Raw genomic sequence first — 22080 nt, 5'->3', positions numbered from 1 at the left:
AGTTTTTTAAATCAATTTTTACCAAAAGTGCACACACACACACACACACACACACAGAGGGACACGTACACGCACAAACACGTATCTTGGAATACATAGCCAAGTGCTGAAATTACATGAACATGCAGAATTTTTGTTAATACATATTTTTAATATTGTCTATTAAGACTCTGCCTTTCTTTAAAAGATAACAAGATTTGAGAATCCAAAAGTAGAGAACAAGAGTTTGTGGGTGAGTTTTCCTTCAGAGAGGAATTCTCAGCCTTTTTTTAAAGTTACAAATGGTTTCTTTAACTGGAAGTTTCATCTATTCAACTGCCTGTCTGATGTATGTATGAAAGGACATCTACCCACTGGATTATTCATTCAGAAAATGTAAAATGTGGGTTGAAATGTATCACCAAAATGAAACAAATCCCATTTTAAAAAGACTCTTGAGAGCCATAAAAATCATTATTTTCTCTAGTAGGTGAAAAGTTAAAGCCCATTCTTGGGGGAGTGACAGCTGTGGACAGAGCCTGAACTCCAAGATTTCCTGTTATATTAGTGGGGATGGAAAACCTCTATTTTCTGAACCTAAGACTAGAGCAAGTGTTAACAAAATAAAGCCAGCTACGTACTTTTTTTTAAATTCCGATACCAGTCCATTAAGGGAGCAGGGGAATTACTAGAAATAACTCTGAAATTCTTTCCCACCAATACCGAACTTAAATTCTTTTTATGATGCCTGTCTGTCAATAATTATGAGAAGGAGGAATAGAACTAGGAAAACAAATTCCTATATGACAAGGATTGTTTTGTTTATGGGTTCCATTATGAACAAATATATATTTGAAAATTTTATGTTCTCAGTGTTAGACACTCTGTCTTGTCTGTTTATAACAATTGCATTTGAGGTGATTTTGGAAGCTTGGGAAAAAACAATCCTTTAGCCTATGGTTTTGCATTTACTTTTAGAAAGGTGAGTCATCTCACTTATTCCTATGAGAAAAGGACCATTGTGGATTCTTGTGTTCGTACTCATAAAATACAATATGACTTTCTCTTAGGAAAAACAAATTATGATCAGAAGGTTTTTGAATCAGAGAGCAGAGCTCAATCAGAAATTCCTTCCATGGACTGTGGGGAGTGATTCAGGATGAATCAGAACGCTCAGACTGAAGACGTTTTAGGTACTAGCTGTGTCTTCAATGTTTTCCTGAAGCCAGATTCAGATTTATGTAAGACAGACGTGGCATGAAAGACCTGCCGTGAGTCTTAGCACTTGGAAAGTCTTTTGGAAAAGAAATGGAAAGGAGACACAGCTTCCAAGGAAACCTGGACAAATGGTGAACTAACAACTGGGATGAATTTGTGACGGCGTCTACAAAGGGGAGCTTTATTGGAGGGGAAAACAGCAACCCACTGCATAGATTATCAATGATTAAAAATATCAAACTTCTAGAAGTTTTTTATAGCCTTGAAAAAAATGTATTTTACAAAATACACTATACCATGTAACACAGCTTCTGAGAACTACAAACACTTAAAAGGAGAAAGTGTTTGTAGTTTATTACTTAAGGTGGCATTATCTAAAACCCAAATTCTCAACCAACAGGAGATGTGGCAGCACAAAGAAATTACCTAAAATTTATTCTCTGCCAATATTTTTTTAATCCTGCCTAAGGCTGAAATTTTGTATTGACTTCTGAATAATCAGAATTTGGAAAGCCCCAGTGTCAAATGTCCAAGAAAAAATTCTGTCATAGCTCTGGGGATTTCTTTGATGACAAAAACATGGGAAAGCATTGCTACAGCCTATGAACATCACGGAATGGATTGTAGGTTGCATGACCTAGGCCTTCTTTCAGTTGCCAAGAGTTTATTTTCCTCCTCTTATGGGTCCTTCTTTATGCTTCCATTTATTATAGTTAGAGTTTGATAGAAAACCTTAACTCACAGGTGCAAATTTCTTCTTCCACATGTTCACCAAGCATCTTAGGGAACATCTTTTACTTCTTTGAACCTTAACTTCATCATTTATAATACAAAAGTAGAATTACCTACCACTCAGATCTTCCTTCCTAGGGGCTGAGTATAGCTCATCTTCTAAAACATGTGGTATCTTTTCCCCCCATGTACCTGGGAATTTACTTCAGTTTGGTGGCAACCATTTTTTCAATTATTTGTTTTCAAGTTTACAACTTATCATGGATTTTTTTCCACTGTGGCTTCTGAAAAGATACAAGAGCCAATCCTACTATTTCCTCTGCCTCATTTTCCCACATTTCCTATTTTTCATGCAAAGGAACAAATATCACATCCATACTAGCAACATGACCTGTCTTCCTTACCCATCATCCTATGAAATGTTACCCATCTGAAAATTTCTGATCATTGACTGTCATTCCATCTTCACTTTTAGAAATTCTTTTTTGAAGAGAAATTGCTCTAAGATTTATCTGTTTGCCATCAACCCACATCCATCTGCATCCATCCACATAATCCCTGCCGCTCATCTACTTTTCTGACTTGTGATCTATGGGAAAAACACTGCTGACTTACAGCCAGCATCTCTAGTTTGAGTTCTGGTTCTGTTCCTTAAGAGCTCTAGATGAGTCCCCTTGAACAGTGTTTCCCAGCTGGGCTCACTATCAGCGTCACCTTGGCAGCTTGTTAGCTGTTAAAGCAGAGTCTTGGAGATTGAGTGGAGAAGTAAAACACAGGAATCTCTTTTAGGAAAAGCCCTTGCAGGGATGCAAATGAAGGCTTAAGTTTGAGATCTATTTGTCAGAACCTCTGAATTACCTTCCTAGCTTATAAAATACTGAGTCTGTTTTATAGTGATATCATGAAGGTTAAACAAGGCAATAGGAAACAGTGTTATACATTGGGAAACTGAATATAATACAAGGTAATATGTGTCAGTATTTGGTGAGGTTTAGAGCAGAGGAAGTTCATTGTCTGTCGTTTCTGCAGCAGTCGTCGCACACACAGGATTAGAAACAAACGTCAATACTGACTATCTTCTGACGTTCTTGCAGTATAAAATCTCAGGCTAGGCCGGGACACCCCTTTTAAAGTGCAAAAAGTGGTTTTAAAACCAAACAAAATGCTTTTTGCTGCATTTTAAAATATTTTTTAAAATTTAAAAATAAATTTTGCCCTTTCTGACTTGAATTAAATTGACTTCATTATGGGAATCTGCTTCTCAAAGTCCCAGTCTTCTAGGAAACTAGAGAAACATGGGAACACTTTGAAGCCAAAATAAAGAAAGAAAACTGATGTGCAGATATTGGTCTCTGTTCTTCCCATACCTAAATTGTTTCCTGGAACTGTAATAAATGAGATGCCCAGGAAGGTTTATTAATTCAGCCCCCATTTTGTGCATCTTATATTACAGGGGAATAAATTAATAGCCTGGAAAAAATACTGCAGGAAATGACTTCAGTCCTAGAAAGTTTCTAATTTGTTATAATTTCCAAGATAAAACATTCGCCTACAACATTTAAGTCCCCAGAGGGTTTAATCTCCTTGCGCTAATGCAAGCAAACAGGCTGGCAGAAAGGTAAAATAATTGTAATTATCATTTTGGGAAGATTATGGGCTTTGCACTCAATCCATCATAGGTGTTCAACTTTTCCCTTTCATCAGAATAGAAACATCAATTTACTTTTTCACTCTGGGAGGGAAAACAATCACTTACTAAGCTTGTAACCTAAATTTATAACCTGTGATCTAGAGTTCAAGTGCATTAGTTCAACAACAATTTGCAGTATTTGACTCCTGTTCCTCTCTGGGCCCCTAGACTTCGTTTCACCAAATACCCTCCTCTCCATAGGGAACGCCTCCTGTCTCACGCACCGGTTGTATAATGAGCTGGTTTATGCAGAAATGACGTACGTGCAGAAACAATACCTTGGGTACCCTGTCATCACCCATGCTCTTTCCTCTTCCTGGAAATGCCCTTTGCAACTTCTACTTCTACTTCAAAATTCAGCTCAAGCATCCTCTCCCCTGGAACATTTTCTGGCCCTTAGCCTGACTTAGCTGCCTCTCCTCTGGGGTTCCCTGTCACCCTAGGCACCCCTTTGCCCTAGCACTTGTAAACAACAGGCAAAAATGATTTCCACATCTCTCCCACACACTGGATGCTAAGGTCCTTCAGGTAAAGGGTGGTGCCGGATTTGGCTTTATATCCATATTATTTGGCTCATGGTCTGGCAATTAGATGTTTGCTGGTTGAATGAATGAATGATGTGATCTAAGGAGGGGTTGCATGAAACCTCAGAAAAGCAATTATGCCACTTGCAAGTATTGCAATTACTGCAAACTTTCTAATTTTTTTGTGTAGCCACCTTTTTACTCAGGTGGGAGAAGGTGAACGCCACTTCTCTGGTAAATAAGAACGCAGTCCAGGGGGTCACCTTGGATGATTTTTCTTGTTCTTCAGCGACTCAGTCAAAGCCTTCTTACATGTTAAGCAAGTATAAGCCAAGATCCTCTGGCTACTGCAAAGGACATAGGAAGTCCACTCCCCTTTGGTGCGCAAAATTCAAGAAAGGGTAAACTTGTTTGCATGAGGATCCCTGGACTTTGAGAGGCCTTCCCAGGGGGACAGAGTGTCCCTGAGCAGTGCTCGGGGGCAGAGAAGGACAGGAAAGGGAGAGTCCCCCAAATAAACCTTGAGGGTAGAAAGTTAGAATCATTGTTGGCCAAACCCAGGGCTGAGCTGACAGAGAAGAACAGGCGTCCTGGGTCTCAAGAGGTGGCAGATGCCAGGACTGCCTCAGCTCTGCCTTGGGGGACACTGATGCCCTGGGCAGGGAGCTGTGTATGAACCCAGGGAGCTGGTCACTGAGAACTCTGACAGTTGGGGAACCTGGGCCTTCTCTTGGCACGCGGCTCCCCGTTGGAGAGCTTGTGGGTCACCGTCCCTGCTGTGACTGGGGCATGTCATACCAGCACCAATGAGAGGAACGAAGCCGACTGGTCGTAACCCGCCCCTCATCTCCCACTTTCCCTCCTGTGCCAGAGACTATGGACTGGTTACACTCTCTTCCAGTGCTGTTTCCCACTATAGAGATTGGGAAACAAAATACACAGTTTGCTTCCCAGCTCTTTTGCACGTAGGGGTGGCTCTGTGACCCTGCTCTGGCCCAAGCATGATATACAAGCAGAAGTCTTCCAGGCGACTTCTGATTAAGCCTTTGTTTTCCATATAAAATGGAGAAAAATGTATCTGGTACCACCCTCCCTGCTTTTTCCTAGCCTTGAATACATTGCTAGATGCCTGAGCCTCAGCAAGCATCTTACAGTGAAGAGGAAACAAGCCATTACATTGTGGATGGTGAAGCAAAACACAGAACCTTGTGTTACCATGGAGCTGCTATCGCTGGAGACTTGTTGTCCCTTAAGTCAAACAAAACCTCGCATATTTAAGCTACTGTCAGATCATCTGTTACATGCAGCTGGACCATTCTTAACTGATGTAGCATTCACACCGACAATCATATTCACCAGACACTAGCAAGCACAGATGATACCTAGACGCGTGGGGGAGGTAGCCCTGAGCAGGACATCTGGCAGCGTGCTACTCAGAACAGAATGGTGCCCTCAAGCACTGTCCTCTGGGATGCCAGAGGGATATTCTTTTCAGCCAAAGGACACTGGAGGTATGTTAATTTTTAAAGTTCAGGTTGGACGAGCAAACCCCAATACCGAGCAACGATGGGCCACATTAATGATCAAATGATTCGTCCACAACCTCTACCTCACACCCCTGTGTGAGCACTAAATACGGATTTAACCAGAGGGTGAAAGAAAAATTTTATTTATTTATTTTTAATTGAAGTATAGTCAGTTTACACTGTTGTGTCAGTTTCTGGTATACAGCATAATGTTTCAGTCATCCATATACATACATATATTCCTTTTCATATTCTTTTTCATCATAGGTTTATATATATATATATATATATATATATATATATATATATATATATATATATATATATATATATATATATATATATATATAATTACCTGTGCTATACAGAAGAAACTTGTTGTATATCTATTTTATATATAGTGGTTAGTATCTGCAAATCTCAAACTCTCAATTTATCCCTTCCCACCCCCTTTCCCTCCAGGTAACCCTTAAGTTTGTTTTCTATGTCTGTGAGTCTCTTTCTGTTTTGTAAATAAGTTCATTTGTGTCTTTTTTTTTTTTTTTTTTTAGATTCCACATATGAGTTACATCATATGGTATTTTTCTTTCTCTTTCTGGCTTACTTCACTTAGAATGACATTCTCCAGGGCCATCCATTTTGCTGCAAATGGCATTTTATTCATTTTTATGGCTGAGTAGTATTCCATTGTATAAATATACCACAGCTTCTTTATCCAGTCATCTGTGGATGGACATTTAGGTTGTTTCCACATCTTGGCTGTTGTAAATAGTGCTGCTATGAACATTGGGGTGCATGTGTCTTTTTGAATTAGGGTTCCCTCTGGATATATGCCCAGGAGTGGGATTGCTGGATTATATAGTAAGTCTCTTTTCAGTTTTTTGAGGAACCTCCATACTGTTTTTCATAATGGCTGCACCAAACTACATTCCCACCAATAATGTAGGAGGGTTCCCTTTTCTCCACACCCTCTCTAGCATTTATTGTTTGTGGACTTTTTAATGATGGCAATTCTGACTGGTGTGAAGTGACACCTCACTGTTGTTTTGATTTGCATTTCTTTGATAATTTGAGATATTGAGCATGTAGAAAAAATTTTAATGTAATACATGGAAAGAAAAAGTAAATTGAATATAGAAAACATGTTCTGACATAGGCATCTCAAACTCTAAAAGTAAGAAGTGAAATATTAAGAAGGTCAAATACAAATCAAATAGTTGATAATGGTTATCACTTGGTTCTGTAATTAGAATTGGAGGGAAGTGAGGCAGCTCTTGCATTTTTCTTAATATTTTTGTATTCCTTGAAGTTTTGCTACAAGAATGTATTACTTTGCTAATAGGAAAAAAAAAAAGGTCTGATAAATGAACCCAACCACCAAGAAGGCATTTATCAAATGCTTACTATGCATTCTTCCATTTAATCCTCAACATTATGCGGCAGGCAGTATTTTCATCAATAAAGAAACTAAAATGTAAAGATTTTAAGTAACTTTATAACATCACATAGCTAGTGACTGGAAGAGTAAGGACTCGAATATTCTTCAATCCAAATCCAAAGCCCAGTCTGTAGCCATGGTGCAATACTGCCCCTCCCAGATGCTTCTGGGTAGGTATTTGTTCATAATTCTCTTTAGCAAACATGAGTTTCTTTGAATGATACTCTGATTTTTTTAAGGAAATTGTCTTCCAATAGCTTCCCCCCACGTCCTCTCCTCAAGTATAAAGACCTTTAGAAACAAGAATGACCCTGCCTTCTTTGTGTCTCATTAGCAATTTACTTACTATTCACACTGGTCAAGACCATCTAGGGCTGATGTGTCCTTAGGGTGCAATCCTGGTAACTTTGGGAAGAGATTTATATGCGTTAGTTACTCTCAGTTCAAGAAACCAGATACTTAGAGGGAGTTTCATGGCACAAAGAACTGGGTAACGGGTTATGTTGTATTTTTAACAAAGAAATATGTTTAAATGTGAGGAAAATTAATTCTTCAAAAATAGGTTTCATAACTGTATAAAGTATCTACATCAGAAACAGAAAATTCAGACTCTATCTAATGTCAGCGGAAATGAGTGCTTTATTTGATTAAAAGGCTGACGTGAAATTTCACCTACTGTAAGTCAGAAGGGCTAACTGGAATATTTCACAAGACTCCAGATTCCACACCTGGTGTTTTATAGCTCTTGACACATGTATAAGAACTTGACCCTGGGTTATCCAAACTAAATGTTAGATAAGCTTCTATTAACATACCTTATTTTTAAACGACAACATAACGCCACTTGCAGCAACATGGATGTTCCTGGAGAATGTCATTCTAAGGGAAGTAAGCCAGAAAGAGAAAGAAAAATACCATATGAGATCGCTCATATGTGGAATCTAAAAAAAAATAAAATAAAAACAAAACAAAACAGAAACAGACTCATAGACACAGAATACAAACTTGTGGTTGCCGAGGAGTGGGTGGGAAGGGACAGACTGGGAGTTCAAAATTTGTAGATACTGACAGGCATATGTAGAATAGATAAACAAGATTATACTGTATAGCACAGGGAAATATATACAAGATCTTGTGGTAGCTCACAGCAAAAAAAATGTGACAATGAATGTATGTATGTTCATGTATAACTGAAAAATTGGGCTCTACACTGGAATTTGACACAACATTGTAAAATGACTATAACTCAATAAAAATGATTTTAAAAAAGTATCTTATTTTAAAAAATAAGGTATATTGTAAAAGACTGTGAAATTACAACCGACAGTGTAAAGTGTTAGAGCATGAATCACCTCTAAGTGAGAGAGATGTTTGAATTCTGTGCTTATTCAATAATCCAGTAATAGGCCATTTTAGTATTATTTTGATAATTTTGATGCACTGTATATATTTAATTCTCAGTGCAAAAAGAAATATTATGGGCAGAAAACACTATATGGTGTCATCCCACTAAATGAGTGTGAAGGAGACTCGGGTTTAATTCCAAGTTTTGCTGTTAATAAACTATGTGACTCCCAGATTTTTATCTAAATCTCAGACTTGCATCCCCAGCTCCTTAACTGTACATATCTGGTTATCAATTTGTTATTTATTTGTAGATTAATTGCACTGTGGTCAGAGAGCATGTTCTGTATGACTTTAGTCCTTTAACGATTGTTGAAGACTAGCTCTTGACATATGTCAGTTTTTATAAATGTTTCATGTTTGCTTGAAAAGAAGGTATATTCTGCAGTCAGAAGAAATTAGGTTACATTTATTAGTGACACTTTAAATCTTTGATAACCTTCCTTATCTATTTCTGCTAGCTCTATTAATTACATAGGTACTTAATCTAACACGATGGTAATTTGTGAACTTCTATTAACTTTTGTTTCTTATAATTTGAATCTGTTATTAGGTGATTATAGATTTACAACTGTCATAGCTTACTAACAAATTGAACATTTTCTCATTATGAAGTGACCTTTTATCTTCAATAATACTGTTTGCCTTAATGTCTGTCTTACCTGACATTAAGGTTATCTTATCTGACCAGCTTTCTCTCACCTAGAAATTGAATGGTGTATTTTTTTCTGTCCTGTTACTTTTAAACTTTCTGTATGTTTAAGTTTAACATGTATCTCCTATAAACTTTGTATAACTGATTTTCTTTTTTTGAGTGAAGAGCAATTTATTTTTATAACTGACTTTTTTGATCCTGCCTGACAATCTTTTAATTGGAATAGTTGGTCTGTTTGCACTTGTTTACTGGCATTTCAGTTGAAGTTGCTGTCTTATTTTGTGCTATTTATCTCACTTGTTCTGTTTCATTTCTTTTATTTTCTTTTGATTCTTTTTTATAATTACATTTTTCCCTCTCATAGCTTGAAAGTTTTTTTTTTATCTTTTTAGTGGATATCCTAAAAATTACAAAATGCATATTTACTGCTTGCCATAAGTTAAAATTAATAACTTTATCCATTTTCTAGGGAACTTTGGATACATTAACTCTATTGACTCCTTTCCCTACATATATATATAGTTGTTGTACATGTTAATTCCATTGTGTTTGCTTTTTAAAATTTCACACTCATGAGTGTTTTATGCTCTCAGTGTTCATTCAGATCCTCCCACGTGTTCATCACTTGGCTCCTCATGCCCTGTTCCATCTCTGCCCTCCCGTCTGGGATAGCGCTCCTTCCACGTGAAGTACATATCCTGAATCTCCCTATTTTGCTAATGGCCACTCCGTTTCTGCCAGTCTGAAGTATCTTTATCTTACTCCTTTTTTCAAAAACTTTTCACTGGATGTAAAATTCTGGGTTAGCAATTATTTTCCTTTCAGCCTTTTGAAGATACGCTGGTGTCTTCTGGTTTACCTGTTGTCTACCTGCCACTACTTCAGATGTCATCTGGCTTTTTTCTCTGCCACCTTTTATGATTTTCTTTGCCTTTCATGTTCTGTAGTTTTGTTCTGTCTAGTGTGGATTGCTTTTTATTTAATCTGTTTAGAAATTTCTAAGCTTCCTGAATTTGTGAATGGGTATGTTTCACCATTCTGGAAAATCCTCAGTAATTGTCTCCTTATTTGGCATCTCTGTCCCCATTCTCTTTCCTCTCTTTCTGGAACTCCTGATACACAGATGTTAATCTTTCTCACTTATCTCCCTGGACTTTAGTCTCTTTTCTATATGTTTCACCTTTTTGTCTTTCTGTAGTATATTTTGAATAACTTTTTATCATCTATTCTCTGGTTACCTCTCTTTTCAGCTGTGTCTAATCTGAATTTTTAATCTTAGCCATTGTATTTTTATTTCTAAAAGTTCTTTTTGGTTCTTTTTCAGATTAGCACTGGTGATTTTTTAGTTGCCTATTTCCTGCAGGTATGTTCAAGCTTGCCTTTTATTTTTGCAGCAAATCCCTTAACACATTCATCATAGTTAAAGTCTCTGTCCCACAATTCTAATATCTGGGTTATCTCTGAGTTTAATTCTGTCATTTGTTTCATCTCTTGACTATGGATTGTTTTCTCTTAATTTTTTTTTTTTCAGTCTTAGAATTTTTGACTGAATGCCACACATCTTGTGGAGAATAGTTGAAACAGATAGATAATATTTACACCTGGTCATTAGTGTGGGGCACTGAGTAAATCAAGTCACTAAAAATGGGTTTGGATATTTATTATTTTTACCTTTGGGATACTATGGTCTGCATGTTCCTCCATAGATGGGCTGCTGTCACCTTGTACTTAGAATCACACCTGGGTGACAGAGGTTCTGTTTTCCTGCTCCACCCTCAGCTTCCAACAAGTCCTGCTCACCTGTGTCATTCCACCGTCTTGTGCCCCACAAGTGCTCATCTCCCACTGAGAGTAGACCTCTGCTTGGTATTGGTGTGGGATCCTGAGCCCAAGACGTTTTTCTCCCTCTCCCCAGGGGCCAGAGAACTTTGCATTTACCCCTCCCCCAGAGGCAGGAAGCTTTGCTCTGTCTCCCCAAGTGGTCACTGTCTTTTACTCATACAGGAGAAAGGTCTGAGGAAGTGGGCAGTGTTTCACGTCTGTCACCAAGATCGTTACATCCCCCGCTGCCTGCCTGCGTCACCGAGGGACGTCTTCTCACCAGGCTCCTGCCCCAGTTGTTCTCATCAGCACCCAGTGGAAAGGAAACGCCCAGGTGAATGTGAACTATTGTCATATCAAGGGTCCCGCTTATTCTAAGCTAATACTTTAGACCACACTTGGCCCTTAAAGAATTCTTTAAAATTTTAGCTGATTTCTGTTGGGAGACGATTCTTCACGGGCCTCTCATGTTCATGCATGACTTATGCTCTTAAGAGGCACTGACTATCTTGGTTCTGGACTGCTTTTGCAGCCTAGGAAGAGAGATAGCATCTCCTGCTAGAAGAAAGACACACTAGATTACTGTCTACTATTATAAAGATGTCTCCCTCCAGAGCAAAGGGCAGGCATGCTTAATATCCATTATAAAATATTTAGGTTCCCTGAGCTCAAGGTTCCTTGCCTGTAATGGTACCCACCGCATGTGGAGGTGTCATGGGGCCCTTCTTCTCGTTGCACTGCAGGACTCGGGTTCAGGGAACCAGCACGGAGACTGACGCTCTGATTAATACTATTAGAGTGGGTAATAAAGTCCCTTGTTTCTGATTTAAGAAACTGTGGTAGGCTAACTTATAACTTGCAGATAGGGTAAAACTTAGACCTTTCCAAGTTTCTTCTTACTTGCTTTCATGGGAGACTCCTATTCTCTGCCAATGGTGAAACAGTTCATGTATTCTGTCTCTTCTTTAAGGGGCTTGTCACTCTGGAATTCGGTTCCTTTGGCTGCCTTCTCTGATATGTATTAGAAAAGTGATTGTTGTTGTTGTTAGGATGGAAGTAACATTCTCTTGCAGGTTTCTACATCCTAATCTTTGAACTTACTGATCTTTGAATTTAATGTTCTGTGTATACAGTTTAAATAGTTTTTAAAGGAAGTATTAGCTTGGGTAATAACTCCAGGAATTTTGAAAAACAGCCCATGGAGTATTTCATCACAAGCAATGGACCAAGGCTGTTTACCTTCCAGCATAGGTGAGGCAGGAGAAGGTAAAAGAATCTGATTCCTGAGGAATTAGATGTTATAGAGAATATACTTATGCAGTGGTCACCAACTCTTACAGAGGAGTAGGGGATATAGAAGAAAACTACGACCACTTGAGGGTAGAGACAGGGCTTTTGAAGCTCTCAGAAAAGGACAGGAGAATGTAGTAGAAACACCTGGAAAGGATACGATGGATATGCAGCAGAACAGCAAGTGGTGTCTTAAGGATTCACAGGTTTTCCATTTCTTTGTTGTTTTTTTGCTCTCCACATTCAGTCTCCCTTTTCCTAGTAAACAGAATCTAGATTTCTTTTGTGAGGTTCACCTCTTCTGCATTGTGAAAGTCTGATTAGAGCTGCCAGTTAAAGTGCCTCGCCTTTTCCTAACCAGCATTCCCAGGACATCCTGAGTCATGAAAGACAGAAAAATAGATAGGACTGATTCATTACTGAGCTATTACTTACTTCCTGCTACATAGATCCCAAAACAGGTTTGGTTCCTGTCTTTTCAAAGCATGCTTAATGTTTCTGCTAACTCTGAATTACCCAATATTCTCATTTTGCTTCAGTTAACCAACGTTGAATTTTTGTTGCTTGGCAACCAAAGAAATCCAACTGCTACAGGGTCAGTGGTCCAACAGAGGGCATGACAGAGGCCAAAGGAGGCTTTGAAAGGTAGCCTGAAATCCAGATACTTTATTTAAAATTATTAAAAGAACATTAATAACTGTCAAAATTGCTGACTATGGTACAATGACTAATTGGTTTCACCTTTTATATATGCTTGTAGTAGTTAATGGTAGACTGATCATGTTTTATTTCTACAAACTGTATTTAGAGTTCACACTCATATTTCCCATGTAAGAAATAAAGACAAATGAGAATGAACTGCAATACACGTGACATGCTATAGGAAAAACATTGAAGAAGGGGTACTGGGAGGAGCAAATGATCTGTTATAATGAAACATTCAGTTGACCCTTGACTAATGTGGAGTTTAGGGGAGCCAACCCCCTGAACAAACAACTTGGCACCCCCCACATCCATGGTTCCACATCCAGATTCAACCTACCGCGGATCTTGCAGTACGTATTATTTAATGAAAAAAATCTGCATGTACGTAGAACCGTGCAGTTCAAACTCGTGTTGTTCAAGGGGTCAACTGTGTATGTATGAGAATGATTATATATAACATATATAACAGAATAGATATTTTATCTATTTCACTCTGTGTCCTTTTTAGGGTTATTTCATTACTTTTTGAAAATATTACAGAAATGAATTTACCACTCTGCCACAGATTAGTTTAACACAGGGTGACGTGGCACTGTTGACACTTGGGCAGAATAATTCTTTGTTGTGTGTGTTGGGGGCAGGGAGGGTGGTCCAGTGCATTGCAGGGTGTTTAGCTGGCCTCTACCTACCAGATACCAGTTAACACCCCAGTAATGACGATCAAAAATGTCTCCTGACATTGCTAAATGTCCCCTGGGAGGCAAAATTGTTCCCTGATTTAGAAACACTGGTTTTAACATTATGACTACAACAAAACAAAAAACAAACAAACAAAAAAAAAACAACTGCTAGCCCTGTAAGTCCACTGTGGAGTCAACTGTGATTAAACTAGAGTTACATTTTATCTTCTAGTTCAAAATATACTGTGGTGGGAACTAGGTCAAATTAATTATACCAGTTATGATCTAGAGCTGGGCTGTCTAATACCACACATGGCTACTGAGCACTTGAAATGTGGCTACTTTGAAGTGAGCAGTATAGCAAGTGTAAAATATGCACTGGATGCTCAAGACTTGATATGAAAAAAGGAATGTAAAATATCTCAATTTTTCTTAATTGAACTACTTTGAGTATAGTTACTGGATGAAATATATTAAAATTAATTACACCTGCTCAGTTTTACTTTTTCTAATGTGGCTACTTAAAATTCTAAATTACATATGTGGCTTATATTATTTTCTGTTGGACAGCACTGGTCAAGAAACTTGAGATGATTCAGTGTTATTTTTTTAATGAGTCTGGCAAATAAGCCAAAAATACTTTCGAAAGCTTTCCACAGCCCTGTAAAAGAAGCTGGCTTTTGAGCATCATAATTCTTTATTATCATACGCAAATGATTTTTTGGCTTCTCCAAACCAATTACTTCTACTCCAATGCTTTATTCTCAATGTTCCAGTCGGTTCATTTCTGATCGCAGATTTCTCTTCCGGCTGTTCTCCATCATTTTCCTGCACATCAGTTTCTTTCATACACTCAGGAATCTTCTTGGGAGGATGCTGAGATGCTGCAGCGTCCATCATGCTCAGAAAATCATAAGCAGGCAGAGGAGGTTTCCACTCCTGAGCAGGTAAAATGGCTGGAAGGAAGATATAATCAAGGGTTAAAGATGAACAGGTATACAATACCATCACATGAATGTACTAGAAAATGTTTTATTTTGAAAAATAAATTTGTAGGAGTGAAGGCTTCATCAGTTTCCCTTATCTACACAAAGCTAGCTTTTTAATTATCATCACTGTCTAAGAAACTTGATATATCATTTGTCATTACTAGACATTTTCCTATTTATATTACATTTAGAAGCTATTATATTTTAAATAAAGATAGGTATTAATAGGAAAAAAACCAAAAGGTCCATAATCTCATTACCTGTTAACCCTTGTTGAGGTTTTAAAAAATAACTATGTACAATGAGATTATAGACAAATAGGTACAAGTTAAAATGAAAACGTCTCTTGCTTCCCTCCCTACCCCTGTCTTTATCCCAAAGAGCTGTAACTATTTCTTACAAATCATTCCAGAAAAAAATTTTGGAACATACAGATTATTTCATTGCTTAGTCAAATATTTCCTTACATTTAAAAGCATTTTCTGTTTTTGAAGATTTGATTAATATCCTTTGCACATACTTTATTTTAAAAAGTTCATTTTATAAAAATATAGATGAGGAATAATTAAAAATTGCTATGGAATCAACTGTAATATAAACAGTGACTGGATAACTTTTCAGAAGGACTTCATGGCAGTGAATCTTAACATTATTTTAAAGCATTGGTCACCAGAAGCGGAAAACTGATTTAAGCTGATAGCATATATAAATATATATATATATATATATATATATATATATATATATATATATGATAAATTAGCTTTTCTCCATTTAGTAGACAGATTTCGCACAACAGGAATAATTCAAGAATAGGAGCAATGATATAAAGAAATAATGGAAACCAAAGGCATTAAAATAATTGCAACAGAAGATATACCAGTCTCTCAGGAAACTCAGAAGAATAATTCTGATTCCTTCCTCTTGCTAATGGTGAGTTGAGGAGTCAAAGCCCCCAAGGATTCTTGGAAGAAAGGATCTCTCCACAAACAGTGATAATATGCTTTAGATTTCACACTTTAAAGTATATGTCTTTGAATACTTAATTTTATTTGATTTTTAACATAACTGACATAGAGTCGGAACTGTTAATCTCATCTTACAGCTGTAGAGGCAGAAACAAAGAAAAACTTGCCTAAAACCACACAGTCAGTAATCAAGGAGGCTGGGTCATAAGCTCAGGTTTCTGTGTCTTTGAACATCACACCACCTTTTATAAAGCAATTCAGTTGGAACGCCCTACAAATATAATCCTATCTGATTCAGTCAGAGTCCACAAGGCATCTGTGTCACAGCAGCTGCAAAATGACAACACTCACTGCCACTGTAAAATGGCAGTGCAGCTAGAGCAGTGAACGCAGGCTATCTGGAGAGTAAAGAGTTCTGGAGATAGAACCCACAGGACCCCGTGGGGTGTGGCTAAAATGAAGACACCAGAAGTGAGTGATGACAGCCACAGAAAAGCTGCTTTCAGATGATGACACACAAAACAGTTAAGTTTTTACATTTCCTAGGAAAATATCAAAACACTAACAAATTATCTCAGAAAATTAAGATTTAGAAATACCATCTGAAAGGACTCAGAATAGTCAAAATCTTCCTGGAAGTGAAGAAGTTGGAGGAATCAAACTTCCCCACTTAAAAGCTGCTATATCAAGACAGAGAGGGTAAGTGACACAGGCATCTGTGTATTTGATATAAAAATATGTACATGAATGTTCACAGCAGCATTATTCATAACAGCCAGAAAGTGCAGACAACCCCAAAGTCCATCAACTGACGAATGGAGGAAGTACGGTATATTTCCATATAACGGAATTAATTCATCCATAAAAAAGAATGAACTACTGATTCACACTTTAATGTGGATGAACCTTGAAAACCTATGCTAAGTGAAAGAAGCCAGACACAAAGGGCCACATGTTGTATTATTCCATTTATATGAAACATCCAGATTAGACAAATGCATAAAGATGGAAGGTAAATTAGTGGTTGTCAAGGGATGAAGGGAGGGGGGAATGGAGAATGACTGCTAATGGGGAGAGGGTTTCTTCCTGGGGTGATAAAAATGTCCTAAAATTCAATCATGGTAATGGTTGCATAGCCTTGTGAATATACTAAAAAACAAACAAACAAAAAAAACAAACAAAAAACCCCCACTGAATTATACACTTCAAGAGCACATTCGATGGTATGTGACTTATTTCAATAAACAAATACTGTCTATAGACTATTTAAACACAATAACTTAGTTAAAACTGCCTAACAGAAATGAAGTAGGCAGACCACCTGGGAAGAACAGGTGTGCTGCAGTGATCGGCACTTTAAAAAATTCAAGAATCTGATTAAATATACACAAATACACATAACGATAAGAGTCACAGGATGCATCTTGGCTGAGAGACAATGTAACACTGAATTGGAGTTTATACACCAGAACTGGGTGTGTATATACAATTATATTTTACACACACACACAACCCTTTTTTCAGAACTTGGTCATGAACAGTGTCCAAATGTTATAATAATATAGTTCATCTGGTTTCCGGTAACAAAATCCTTAGAAGTATCTTAGGAAACTTTTCATTACATCAAATTTTACACTATTTCCTCAACAACTAATGATTTAGCTTATTACATGTTAACTTATTTAAATTATAGCAACAGATCTGGTGTTGCCACAATTGTATCTAAGTTAACATACACATCTATATCACAGGTATAAATCCACATAGGTTTTAGAAACAGGGACTACAGCATGTCATAAGCTAGCATCATAAATTCTGAGCCAAGATTTATCTTCCTGTGGTTCAAAATTCTGGCTCTGGAACACAAGACAGCCAGGCTGGAATCCAAGCTTCCTCATTTACTGGTTAATTATATGACTTTGAACTAGTTACTTAACTCTTCTACAGGTAATCATACTTCATACGACTCTCCGGAGGATGAGATCTTGCAAGTGAATCACGCAGCATTGTGCTAGACACCTCATGAGCATTCAATAAATGTTATTACTATTGAATTTTATATGATGGCACTTATTTTCAATGGGTAATACCCACCATATAGGAGACTGTCCCATGGACAACGCTATCAGCATATTACTCCTTAGCATACTTAGAAATACTACAGTTCAAGTCATTTCTAGCATTCATTAGCTAGAAAAACATGAAACAAGATATAGAATTGTGCATATTAAACAGAATACTTACTGATGGGGCTTTCTAGTCCTGCTTCAACTTTTTTCAGCCACAATAGAAGGTTTTGTTCACTTACAGCCTGGTCTGAAGGAAATGCAAATACTTGGCCACCTGAATGCAGATTCACCACAACAAGAAGAGGAAGGGGGGGCAGAGCATCAAAATACACCTGCAAGATTCCTCTCCCCACGGGAGTGTTCTTTCTATAAAAGGGAGCAATTGAACATGTTAATGTTTCTTTCTATAACAAAATAATAAGAACAATAGTGCATAAAACATTAACCTTGAAATACATCATGCCAGTATGTTTATCAAAAGATGTCTTAAAAATCAAGAGGTCTTGACAGAAACTCATGTGTCTATATAGCCCATGGGTTATATCCAGGCACAGTGGAGTGGTATGTAAAATATTGTTTTTGGTTTCCCTCAGTGTCTTATATTAAGATTAACATATTGTTGCTTCCTGTTGGTGTTTTAATAAGTAAGATAACCTTGCCTTTTGATCAGGTGTGGATATGTTATCTTATTAGTAATCAGTGTCAAAAAATTTCTTTTAACATGGGGCACTGTGTTTCTCTTATGAAGAAAGGCAGCCAATGAGAGTTTTAATGAAAAACGTAGTCCAAAGGCTTCTCAATTTCAGCTTGATATAATCAACCGGTTCCTTTCAAAATTTAGTCAACTATCTGATCACAAGTCAGCTCAAAAATTAAATGAGTACAAACTATAAAATAACAAGAGACTTATAATACTCCTTTTCCAAATAAAATTGTCTTTCCTCAGGATTAATTTCAAGATAAGAAAGATTTTTTTAAAGTATGTTCATACAGGGAAACTAAGTTTAAGACAACTAGTCTTCTTAATACAGTACATTCCACATTATGGAACGTACTACTTTATTGAGATAGTGACAAGGATAATTACCTGGGAAACTTCTGTCTCAAGTAACAGGCTGTACTGTTAGCTCTTCACAGCAAAAATGTACTCTGCCCTTATAATTTCTTAAATGAGTTAAAAATGTCTTCTATCTGATGAATTTGAATAATAGATTGTGTGTGTGTGTGTGTGTGTGTGTGTGTGTGTGTGTGTGTGTGTTGTGTTCAGAGACATTAAATATAACAAACCATACATCTAGAAAACACACCAGGAAATACTGTTGGCAAATTCACTGGAAACTTTTTGTAACATTTTAGGCTGCATTTTAAAAACAGAGAAATATAGAAAAAGGAACTAAAGAAAAATACCAAAATATCACAATGTTTACTTTTCTGTTTGCTTTGCCAAATTTTCCTCAATGAATATCCATTACTTTTAAAATCAGAAAAATTATTACTTTAAAAAGTTTACTGAATGACACCAAAAACAAAAGCAACAAAAGCAACAAAAGCAAAAATAAACAAGTGGGAAAACATCAAACTAAAAATGAAAAAGAGATTAATATCCAAAATAACTAAAGAACTCATAAAACTCAATGACAAAATAACAAATAATCCAATTTAAAAAGCACAGAACTGAAAAGACATTTCTGCAAAGAAAGCATACAAATAACCAAAAGGTACATGAAAAGATGCTCAGCATCACTAGTCATCAGGGAAATGCAAATCAAAATCACAATGAAGTATCACCTCACATCTGTCAGAATAGCTATTATCAAAAAGACAACAAATAAGTGTTGGCAAGGATGTAGAGAAAAGGGAACCCTTTTGCACTGTTGGTGGGAATGTAAACTGGTGCAGGCACTATGAAAAACAGTACAGTGGTTACTCAAAAAATTAAAAATAGAACTACCATAGGATCCAGCAATTCCACTTCTGGGAATATATTGAAAAGGAAATGAAAATAGAATATTGAAGAGATATCTGCACTCCCATGTTCATTGCAGCATTATTCATAATATACAGGATATAGAAATAACTGAAGTGTCAACAGATGAATGGACAAAATATGTGGGTATATGTGTATGTATATATACACAAACACACAGTTACATACAATGGAATATTATTCAGCCATGAAAAGGATATCCTGCTATTTGCTACAATATGGATGGAACTTGAGGGCATTATGCTAAGTGAAATAAACCAAACAGAGAAAGACAAATACTACATATTAGTATCACTTATATGTGGAATCTTTTTCAAAAGGTCAAGCTTATAAAAAGAGTAGAAAAGTTGCCAAGGACTGTAGTGGAGGAAATACGGAGAGATTGGTAAAAGAATATAGACTTTTCAACTGCAAGATGAATTAGGTCTGAGGATTTAATGTATATCATGGTGACTATAGTTAATAACACTACTATATCATTGAAATTTGCTAAGAGAGCAGAACTTAAATGTTCTTATCCCCCCACCCCAAAATGTACATATATAAAACAAATATGTGAGGTGATGGATGTAACAGTTAACTAAATGGAAGAAACTTTTCACAAATGCATACATATATCAAATCATCACAATGTACATTGTAAATATCTTACAATTTTATTTGTTAATTATACCTCAATAAAACCGAAAAGTCAGTACCACACAGAAAAAAAAAGTAATTTATTATAAAACAGAATTCAATCTAAAACAAGGTCATCTTAGACCATCTGAGGGAGTTTAGTTACTAATATCATGATGACATATACATTGGTTCCCTAATATTAACTCTAAATGTAAAGTTTAGAGCATTTCATTTCCTAATGAAAATTTAATAATAATTGTACTTTACCGTTAACATAGTAAAAAAAAATTAAAAATATACTTACATATTTAACCAGCAAGGGGTAAGTGAATCCAAGTGTTTCTCTTTTACCAGTGTCAATATGGCTTTTTTATGCTGAGGATTTATGCTGCCATCACTGAATAAAATAAGTAACGGTTTCTTAAGTCTTAAATAAGTGGGAAGATTTTCCACAGTAATTTCTGGCTGTTTAAAAACAAAAACAAAAACAAACAAACAAAATATAGGGAACGATGAAGTATAAAACAGAAAATAACGTTCAAATCATTCGTGCAATTTTAGTTTGTAAAATGTATTTCAAACCTATTTTCATTTAAGTGGAGATTTTGTTATATTGGTTAGCAACTATCAAACTCAAGAGTTTTTTTTTTATTTAAGCCTACCTTGTCTTAATAATGAGTTCTTTTCAAAATAAAACTGCTAATAGAATTTGAAAATAAACCTTAATGGAGTCCCCTGTTTTACAAGGATGTAGCACTTCTAATAATTTCTTATGCTAAAATCTGGACCAGACTGGCCAATACACATGTGACAAACAAAACTCTTGTTATAAATTTTTCCTCTAACACAAAATTTTTGAAAAAAATATAAGCTGAGCTTTAAAGATATAATCTTTTAACATCTTATTTCTTTTTGACTCAGTGCCCAACATAAGCTCTTGAAGCTCAATAAAGTTTTGAATTGCGGAGTGGTGGCTCCATTGCACCTGGGTCATCAGATCTGCTCCGAGTAAGAGCTGCTGGCTTGATCAGATGGGTCAGTTTTAGGAAGGGGACGTAACTCATGTCGAAGATAAAAGATAATAGTTACCACAAGACAATACAGGGCAGTTTGGAGGAGGTAGGATCTAAGATTTAAATCATGAAAGAGGAAGGTGTGAGAAGAGGACTTTGAGTGGGAAAGTGAATAACAATGAGGAAAGTGGCTTTGAGGATAGGTAGGGAAAATTATATGCCAGAATTTGGTGTTTGAGGATGGATCAGAGGTGGTTGGCACTATAAAGAAAATAAAATTATTCATTTGGATTTCAAGTGAGATCCAATGAAAGGGGCAGCTGGTGAACAAGGATGCCTGGGTGCTAGTTTCATTCAGTTCTTTTCTCCTGCTCAGCTGTGTGACTTCAGCAAGTCAGCTTCTTTTCATTGGTTTCCTCATGTCATCTGGGGATTAGTTACCTGATACAAGATGATTTAATCTAGCTCACAGGTACATCCAGAAGGTGACTTAATAGATGTGGAACTAAAAATGGAAAATGGTAGAGCCTTTCATATTCTTTAATGGGGGAGGGGAGGGAATGGAACTGAGATCATAAAAAGACTTAAAGAATACATTCATTTATATTTGAGCCTAAAATGTAATGTCATTTAGCTCATCATGACAAAAAACTATAACAGGAGGATATTCATTCAGAATTTATAGCTGATAACAGTGCTCCTATGACACTTTAGAAATGCAGAAAAGTATAAATTTATAATATTCTAGCTATACTTAATACTAATGTAAAA

At 36.5% G+C, this 22080-nt stretch overlaps 2 protein-coding genes across 8 annotated transcripts in view; one reads left to right on the top strand and one right to left on the bottom strand.

Moving 5' to 3' along the window:
- Positions 1 to 12934, top strand: part of PTGER2 (prostaglandin E receptor 2) — a 99928-nt gene extending 86994 nt beyond the window's left edge. Inside the window, exons 4-5 of the mRNA XM_074365529.1 lie at positions 10491 to 10529; positions 11171 to 12934. The gene's annotated coding sequence lies outside the window, so the exon portion shown is untranslated. The remainder of the gene's footprint in view (positions 1 to 10490; positions 10530 to 11170) is intronic.
- Positions 12935 to 14256: 1322 nt separating this feature from the next.
- The window catches only part of TXNDC16 (thioredoxin domain containing 16), a 76226-nt gene continuing 68402 nt past the window's right edge, over positions 14257 to 22080 (bottom strand). For all 7 annotated transcript variants that reach the window (XM_010962154.3, XM_010962156.3, XM_010962155.3 and 4 more), the window contains 3 exons: positions 20601 to 20761; positions 17864 to 18054; positions 14257 to 14618 (listed from right to left, as the gene is read on the bottom strand). In XM_010962154.3, the coding sequence (XP_010960456.2) occupies positions 14350 to 14618; positions 17864 to 18054; positions 20601 to 20761 (621 nt within the window). In that variant the 3' untranslated portion in view covers positions 14257 to 14349. The remainder of the gene's footprint in view (positions 14619 to 17863; positions 18055 to 20600; positions 20762 to 22080) is intronic.

Source organism: Camelus bactrianus, chromosome 6 (assembly GCF_048773025.1).
Source record: "Camelus bactrianus isolate YW-2024 breed Bactrian camel chromosome 6, ASM4877302v1, whole genome shotgun sequence".
Taxonomy (NCBI): domain Eukaryota; kingdom Metazoa; phylum Chordata; class Mammalia; order Artiodactyla; family Camelidae; genus Camelus; species Camelus bactrianus.
This window is presented reverse-complemented; position numbering and strand designations above follow the sequence as displayed.